General features: G+C 39.2%; 1 protein-coding gene across 1 annotated transcript; it reads left to right on the top strand.

Moving 5' to 3' along the window:
- Positions 1-1,272: 1,272 nt before the first annotated feature.
- LOC135477132 (carbohydrate sulfotransferase 1-like) lies at positions 1,273-3,792 on the top strand. Its single transcript, XM_064757287.1, has 2 exons — positions 1,273-1,565; positions 3,006-3,792. Exons 1-2 carry the CDS (start codon positions 1,273-1,275, stop codon positions 3,790-3,792), a joined length of 1,080 nt encoding a protein of 359 aa, XP_064613357.1.
- The last annotated feature ends 5,667 nt before the right edge of the window (positions 3,793-9,459 follow it).

The following is a 9,459-nucleotide window of genomic DNA, read 5'->3' as shown; positions in this document are numbered from 1 at the left end:
TCTTTTCCATATTGTGATGCTCTCTCACGTGTTATTCATTTGTTAAATACTCTTGTGATCAGGGATCATTTCATGGTACAGAAGTTGGTGTTGGGAAAATAATTCTCTTGATGTCTTCGTCCTAAACTTTGCATTTTCCAGTCGTGAATTGTCACCCACATATAGGGAAACACCCCATTAGTAACGTCACTTGTGCGATATACCCATCCGGTTTTATGCATTAACGTATGGCATAAGACCCCTGCTAATTTTCCGTAAGCTAAAATGTTAAAGTTGATGATGTAACTCGTGTCTCAAACATTCTGTCGACAACAATCTTTGGTCCATACCTGGCCCAGCATGTGAGGAAGCAGTCATAAAAATCTTGACATAGGTTGACCGTCAAAATCTGGACCTTTCTTTTATCAAAAGCTGCGGGGGGTTCCTAGCAACGTCAATGGTATGTCAATCGCAGCCTCATCACCACCTGTCTGCTTGTGCCCTTTCGCTAAGGATTTCAAACTTTCATCACCAGAAGTTATACCGGCCCAACGTTTAGACCATTTCCGTCATTCTGATACTAAGCATGCACCTCTACACCAAAACTTGCAGGCTGGCAGCGAAAGGAGACTTTACACCCTATTAGACTGAGAACTGCTTTCGTGCTAATATGGTTGCCGTATTGATCGCTACTGGGAACGATTGAGATTGCCACATAGACAGCCGCCTGATAAAACGCATGGACATTAGATTTATTTATTTTATTGCTACTTAAACGCATTGTGTATAGATATGGCACATTTGATTGTTGTACATGTATATAGCCTACATAGAATATTTATTTATTTTATTTCATTGGTGTTTTACACCTTACTCAGGAATATTTCACTTATACGACGACGGCAAGCATTAAGGTGGGCGGAATCGGGCACAGCCCGGGGGAACCCCACGACCATCCGCAGGCTGCTAGCAAACCTTCCCACTTACGGCCGGAGAGGAAGCCAGCATGAGCCGCATTGGTGAGAGGTTCCTGGGTCATTACGCTGCGCTAGCAGGATAACCAATTGAGCCACTGACACCCCGTCCCTACATAGAATAAAAACTTTGCACACTTAATTATATGTTTTGTGTATTTAAATGCTGTAAAGATTCCTCACGTTTAAATGTTGCACACAATCGATAGATCTTAATGTTATATTTGCCCAGAACAATTAAATGTTGCACAAAATCTGTAGGTTTATATGTTTCATACAATTGATAGATCTTAATATTATACAGGTGCAGAACATTAACATGTTGTATAGCTTGTGTACCGCTGAATGTTGTATAGGTCCAGAGACGCCCCTGTTTCCTTTGAAGCACCTCCACTTCCACACACCTCGATGGAGTCAGGTTAGTGACGTCACTGCCTTGGCGGAGAGTACACAGGTCGTTATACTGTCGTACATGCGCAGTGGTACTAGTTTTCTGGGAAAGATTTTCGATGTGAACACAGATGCCCTGTACGTGTTTGAGCCCCTGTGGAAGGTTTGTGAGCACATCGTTCCGTCCTTCGCTAAACTGCGTTTTCTCAACGGTTCAGTTGTGTAAGTATGGGGAAATGGGGAATAGTAATGAGTGTTGCACTCTTGCGCAATCCTCCAAAACTTTTTCACATCAAATGTATTTGGATTCTTAAAAACTCCAAACGTCTCACTGAAGAACTAAACGCTAAAATACAAGTACCATATAAGGAAGTCTCTACTTGGGATTTCCCCACTCTCTACGCTATGACTAGATTTAATTAAGGTGTAGATAAAATTCTGTCACTAATTTTATCTGCGTTTAATAAAACGTGTCACCTCTACATTAACGTCAAAGGCTGAAAAACATACTTCTTCACTTCCACTACATACAAGTGTTACCATTTATGAGATGCTTGAAATCGAGGAAACCATATATCAACTGTATAAAGGTATTCCGATGAGTAAAAATTGTGTCCCATCTATGCCTGTTCTCGTATTAATACGATTACATGCAGAAACTATAAAGAGTTATCCTCACTAGGCCCGATCTTTCTCATTCACTAAACGGTATGTTGACGGTCTGCCAGCTTTAAATAATCAAGATATGGCATGCAAAGGTTGTGAAAGATATGTGTCAACCTTCGCTGGAGTTAAGGGAAACCGCAGGCTGTCCAGATAGTGATCTTATCTGGGCCTATATTTGTACAAAGACCAAGACGATTTCAACCAGCGTCACAAATTATTACTGCAAAAACCAGTGTGTCAGAGTTAGTCAATCAAAAGTCTTCACTTTAAGTTTCACAATGAGTATAATTCTCTTGTATGTAAATACGGACAGAGCGTCTAGAGTCTCTGGCGCTCTACTTCCTGATTATGTGTAATTCCTCTTAACTCGGAGGTAGGTCTGTATATCCGTCGTTATTCGTTTATTAATTTATTTGATTGGAGTTTTACGCTATACTCAAGAATATTTCACTCATTCGACGGCGGTGGACAAGATGGTGGGTAATAACGGGGCAGAGTCCAGTATGAGCTAGACTTGAACTCACAACGACCGCACTGGTGAGAGTCTATTGGGACATTGGGCTGTGCTGATACCCTAACCACCTCGGCGTATATCTATCGTGTTGAATAAGATGACCACATTGGACATAAGAACGCTTGCAATCAAAACAAAACTGAGATACATATTTTATTATCGACAACTTATACTCTAGCATGGTACACAATTTGAATATTGATTTCACTTATTCAAGAAGAGCATACCTTGCGCCTTTCCAACATTACTGAAAAGTGTTGATCGGTTCTCTTTACATAACCCTTGTTGGGCTGGAGTTTTGTCAGCTGTTCTGTCCGATAATTGTTTTATTCTGGTGTCACATTTGGGAAAATTTGCTAATCACCACTGAAATAAATAAATATATAAATAAATAAATACATACTTTTCATGTTTACACTGGCCCAGGAAAGTACATCGCAGTGAAAGAGAATATTTTGTTGGCTTTATTATTTTGTTTTCAGTGATCCTGGAACATCTTGTGAAGATATTGGACAAAGTATCATTCGATCTTTCCTCACGTGCAATTTGCTTAATATCGATCAGTCAACCTTGACTCAATTTTGGATGGCTCATGGGAGAAAGACAATTAAATTATTAAACTGCATAGAACGGTCTAGCATAACCACGTGTGTCTACCGGTTCATCGAAGTTTGCCGACAGTCGAATGTTAGAATTCTAAAAACTATCCGTGCTAGACTGGAGAGGACTTTGTCGACCTTGGAGATGCTTCCGCACGTTAAAGTAATCCATCTCGTCCGAGACCCTCGTGCAATAATTTCTTCAAGACGTTTGATGGGCGAGTACTACCACAGAAACCTTTTAGCAACAGGATCCGGTATATGTGGTGACATGCGCAGAGACATACACACTTTTAAAAACCTTCCGCAGGAGTTTCAAGGACGGATTTTACAAATCCGTTACGAGGACTTGTCAGCAGATCCCGTGCATATGGCAGAATTCATTTACTCGTATTTACGTCTTGAAATGCCGACCAACGTGGTGACGTGGATAAAAAACAATACACATTCTAAGGCTGACGACGGCAAACCATTGGGAACGTTACGCGCGGACTCGAGAAAAACGGCATCAAAATGGCGGGAAAGAATCTCTTGGTCGACTGTTAAAAGTATGGAAAGAGCCTGCCAAGATGTTCTAGAGGATCTTGGATATGTTCTTACCTCATCTGAGGACACTCTGCGGAATCTCTCAATATCCCTCACAAAGGAACGCAAACTGTTGACTAGGTAACACTTTCAGAGTATCTGAGAAAATGGCCTGAGACCATTTTGCGTTTGGAAATCTTATATTGTGGAAGATCTGTTTGCAGACCCGGTCCAGTTGGTTGTTTTGCTGGTAATCAACTGACTCAGCATGTAATTTGAAGCATTGGAGTATCTGCTATATGTATATCCAGAAATCCTGAGTCAAAAGTACGAAAATGCTTTTATCTTAAGGAGTACAAAATCGACACTGTTTGGCTGAACGTAAAGATAGAGTTTCTTATGTTAAGTTTTGCAACTTGGTCACACTTGGATAAATGTACCATATCTAAAATTCAACTTAGGCAATGCATAGTCTGGGCTTGCTTGTCTTTTATACCAGCCAATCAGAGTCGGCTCTGTTTCCCGTCAAACCATCGTCTAAATGGCATCAACCGATCTGAAGTGAACTCGGTACATGGATCAGGGATATTGGGTATAGGGTCACGTTGTAGAGGAAGAGATATTTCAAAGACAAAGCGCAATATTTTAATTTCTTTGGACACGGAGTTTACTTATTTATTCATTTACCTGATTGGTGTTGTTCGCAATCAATAGAACCCCTTCTTACTCACTCAATCTCCATTCTAACCGTTTTTGACGACATCAATTATATATGAATTGCCGTCAACAAATATTTGACATCGTGTTTGTTAGACTGTCAGATATATTTGTCGGTTAATTAAGACGACGGGCTTTTGTCCACCGGTGTTTTTGTCCACTGGTGTTTTTGTCATTGGGGCTTTTGTACCCGGGGCTTCTGTCAGCGTGGCCGTTATCCACCTGGGCTTTTTGCCCTAGATCCCTTGAGGACGTTGCTAGCAGAGCAGAGAGGACGCCAGTATGAGCTGGACAAACTCACAACGATTGCGTTGAAGAGAGGTTGTTGTGCTGATTTTGGACTAACCATTAGGCCCCGGAGGCCCACGGACGTGATACCTCCCTTAATAGCATTGTGTATTATCTCCCTTACTATCATTGGGTGTTATCTCCCGCAGTATCATGGTATATTAACTTTCTTACTATCATTACGTGTTTTCTCCGTTACTCTTAATGTGTGTTATCTCCCTATCATTCCCTTAAGACCCCCTTACTATTATTTTGTGTTATCTCCTGTAATGTCATTGTGTATTAACTCTCTTACTATCTTTACGTGTTATCTCCTTTACAACCAATGCGTTTTTTCTGTCTTACCGTTAGTGTGTGTTATCTCCTTTACTATCATTGCCTTACGATCCCTCTTACTATAATTTCGTGTTATCTCCCGTAATATCATTGTGTATTAACTCCCTTACTATCACCACGTGCTATCTCCCTTACAATCATTGCGTGTTAACTGCCTTACTCTTAATGCATGTTATCTCCCTTAATATTGTGTATCAACTCTTTTACTACCATTGCGTATTATCTCAACTGTCAATGCGTCTTACTACCATTGCCTTACGACCCCCCCGCCCCCTTACTACCACAGCGCGTTATCTTCCGTAATATTATTGTGTATTAACTCTCTTTTTATCATTACGTCTTATCTATCACTTACAATCACTGAATGTGATCTCCCTTACTATTAATGCGTGTCCCCTGCCTTACTATTGCTGATTGTTATCTCCAGTAACATCATTGTGTATTAACTCTCTTGATATCATTACGTATTATCTCCATTACAATCATTGCGTGTTACATTCCTTACTGTTAATGCCCATTATCTTTCTTGTTATCTTCCGTAATATCAATGTGTATTAATTCTCTTACTATCATTACTTGTTAATCTCCCTGACAGTATTTGCCTATTATCTCCCTTACTGCTAATGTTTGTCACTTTTCTTACTATAATTGCTTTACGATACCCCTTACTATCATTGCGTGTTATCTCCCTTACTGTTAAGGCTTGTCACTTTTACTATCATTGTTTTAAGACCCCTCTTACTATCACTGACTCTTATCTCTCGTAATATCATTGTGTATTAACTCTATTAGTATCATTACGCGTTATCTATCACTTGCAATCACTGCGAGTGATCTCCTTTACTGTTAATGCGTGTCACCTGCTTTACTATCATTGCTTTACGACCCCCTTACTATCGCTGCCTGTTATCTCCCGTAATTCCATTGTGTATTAACTCTCTTACTATCATTACGTGTTATCTCCCTAACAAACGTTGCGTGTTGTCTCCTTACTGTTAATGTGTGTTATCTTTCTTGTTATCTCCCGTAATATCAATGTGTATTAACTCTCTTACTATTATCACGTGTTATCTCCCTGACAATAATTGCGTGTTATCTCCCATACTGTTAATGCGTGTCTTCTTACTATAATTGCTTTACGATCGCCCTTACTATCATTGTGTGCTATCTCCCGTAATATCATTGTGTATTATTTCTCTTACTATCAGCACGTGTTATCTACCTTACACTCAATGTATGTTATCTCCCTTACTTATTGCCTTACGACCCCCCCCCCCTTACTACCATTGTAATTGTAATTCTTTATTTGTTTATTGAGGATTTCCCACAGCTCTAGCCACGAGGGGATTTCCTCAACATAAAATCAACGTATATACATAAAATAACAAAGAGAACAAAGAGAACAAATGACATGTGCATGTACAGAATAAGGTGCTGGGAACATGGAAAGATCAAAATCAAATCATATTACTGCTGGGTTGGGATGGTGAATCTATTGGACATGCTTATAAAATTATATACAGATTTTAAGATCAACTGATAATTATTCACGCTTAGTTCAGGTGAACCAAATAAGAGTAAAGTATAAATGTGTTTAGAAAGACTAGTCAAAAATACAGAAGGGTGAACTCCAGGAGATATAAAGTTTCTGAAGATGCTTTTTAGCATGTACTTTCTATGAGTGGCATAGGCAGGGCAGTCAAGGAAATAATGAGATGCATTTTCACATTTATGTTAACATTTATTACATGACTGATCGTCGATAATGTTATATTTAAAGAGGTCACCGTGAAGAGCGCTCAGTCCCATTCTCATTCTACAGAGCACAATAGAGGGAAGGTGTCAAATGAGTTACACACAGATATTAGTTGACGGTTAATACTGTCTTGAGAGTACAAAAAGTTCTTAACTGTTTCCGGTGAACAGTTTTGGATATGAGCAGGCAATGAATTCCATTCTTTGGCAGTCTTGGAAAAGAAGGAAGAAGAGAAAATCTGAGCTTGGCATTTAAATAATCGAAAGCGATGTTTATTTCTAAGATTGTAGGCATTTGTTTCGCTGTTATACCTTTGGGTTAGTAAGATCTTTAGGTATGGAGGAGAGAGCCCATTGACGATTTTATGAAAAAAAAAAGAATGCGCTTGGATCTACGCCGACTGTATAAGGGTTCCCATTTTAGTTCATTTAAAAGAGATTTATATGAAGTTCGACGTAAGCCTCCTGTACATAACAATGCTGCTCGGCCTTGGACATTTTCCAGTGAGTTGGATATTGAAACGCTGCAGTTGTCAAATAGAAAATCTCCATATTTAATAGAAGACCTTATCAAGGCAAAGTACAGTGTGATCATACACTTTCTAGTAAGTGTTTGCCTACTAATCATGCTCAATTTCATATTACTTTTCTTAACTATAGCTCTTACATGCTCATTTCATTTACCATTGTGCTGCAGAATAATTCCAAGATGTTTATGGGACGGAACTCTCTTCACATCTACGCCATCAAAATACAATCTCGGATGTAAGGGATTATTTTCAATGATATGAAGAGATAAACAGTTTTGGTAGCATTAAATGACACAAGCGATTGATTAGCCCAGTTGGATAGACGTTCAAGATCACGATTAAGTTTAGCCTCAGATGTTTGGTAAATCTAAAATTTCTTCAGACAAGGGTGTGTCATCTGCAAATATGTTAATAGTACATTCAATATTCATACTAATATCATTGATAAAAATTTAGAAGAGAAGTGGACCCAATACAGAGCCTTGTGGGACAGCAGCATATATTGGATAAGTTTCGGACTCAGTGCCGTTAAGGCAACCTTAATTTTTCTGTCACACAAATAATCTTTTAACCACGCCAAGTAGAGGATCTTCAATACCCACCTGCTCTAACTTGAACAGGAGACCACAATGCCAGACTTTATCAAATGTCATACAGACATCTAAAAATAATAAACAGGCGTCATTTCTACTGTCAAGACTTTTGTATATGTCATGAACAATTTTTGTAAGCTGGCATAACAGTCGAATTCCCAAGTTTAAATCCAGAGTTCTGTGGTATAAGAAGATTATTTGACATACAATACTCATACAGATGTTTATACACGACCTTCTCCAAGACCTTAGAAAGAGAGGGTTGAAGGGACACTGGTCGATAATTAGAAACGTCATGTCTATCTCATCTGTTAAATACAGGGCAGACTTGAGAGAGCTTCCATGCTGCTGAAAAGACAGCTGTCCGTAAGGAATAATTGAAAAGATTCGTTACGGAAGTTGCAAGTACCATCAGCAGAAATTTTAAGCATGAAGTTGTCTATACCATCAGTACCTGAGGCTTTCCGTGTATTCAGAGTCTCAAGGAAATGTTTAATCTCATTTTCACATGTTTGTATACAACTACACAGGTACTGTGTCGTGAGAGGCCGACTGAGATGCGAAAAATTTACAGAATTCATTCGCCTTTTCACAGCCATTTGACGCGTTTTTGCCATTGACAGCAAGAGGAGGAATAGGCGGCGTTGCTTTCGATCCTAGTAGAGATTTCATTATCCACCGGTATGTTTTTGTATCCAGCTGGGGGTTGGAGTGTTTACCTTTTAAACATGTGGAGTAACACAGTATTGCTTGGCGTTTAGCATTAGTGGCCTCCCTTCTAGATATATAATATCGAATCTTATCCCCATCGGACCTAGTTCGTTTGTATTTTTTGAAACAACGATTCCTCACTCGTATCTTGTACCGATCATCGTTGGTCATCCAAGGCTTGTCACGTGGTCTAATAGTGACTTTCTTATCCGGAATACATTCAAAACATGACAAAAACAAACTGTTCCAGACAAATAATTTGTCATTAACATGAGAGAAAATATGACCAACGGCATCAAATGGTGTAACAGAGATAAGATTGCGCAGAACCATACAAATCGGCACATTTGAAGTCCCACACATGTCTTACAAATACAAATACAGATATTCATAGTACAATAAATAGTACAATGGTCGAGATAAGTCATTGGTGAGGCAACTCCGTAGTCAATCACATAACCAATACAATCCGTTATAATTAAGCCCAATACATAAGCAGCATCATGAGTTTATCGAGTGGGTTCATTAATTAGTTGAAAAAGATTTTTCCCAGCTATCATACCATAAATGCTCATTTTCAATTCGCGCATATTGTGGTATTTTTCCCAGTGTAGACATCTATCATTAAAGTCATTAACATGGCATCGGGATTTTCTGTTAAGACCGGAAGTTAAATTTTTCTCCAGATTACTTAAAAAACTCACGTAAATGAGCCGGTTGGTTAGGTGGGCGGTAACATGATGCAATCAGCACGCTTTTGTTATTCTGTTCCACCAGTATCCATATCATCTCATTGCCATTCGCTAAATTCCTTGCAATAAATTGCCACCCCTCCTCCGTGTCTGTCTCTGTCCTTTCTTTCTATACAATACCCATCTAGAT

This window comes from Liolophura sinensis, chromosome 10, assembly GCF_032854445.1.
Source record: "Liolophura sinensis isolate JHLJ2023 chromosome 10, CUHK_Ljap_v2, whole genome shotgun sequence".
Classification (NCBI taxonomy): domain Eukaryota; kingdom Metazoa; phylum Mollusca; class Polyplacophora; order Chitonida; family Chitonidae; genus Liolophura; species Liolophura sinensis.
This window is presented reverse-complemented; position numbering and strand designations above follow the sequence as displayed.

What these genes read in the sequence shown, in the direction of transcription:
- LOC135477132 (XM_064757287.1), top strand. Translation starts at nt 1,273, where the DNA reads ATGTTGTATAGCTTGTGTACCGCTGAATGTTGTATAGGTCCAGAGACG. An exon ending in TTTCTCAACGGTTCAGTTGT is followed by an intron (nt 1,566 to 3,005) that starts GTAAGTATGGGG and finishes TTTTGTTTTCAG; the next exon opens with TGATCCTGGAACATCTTGTG.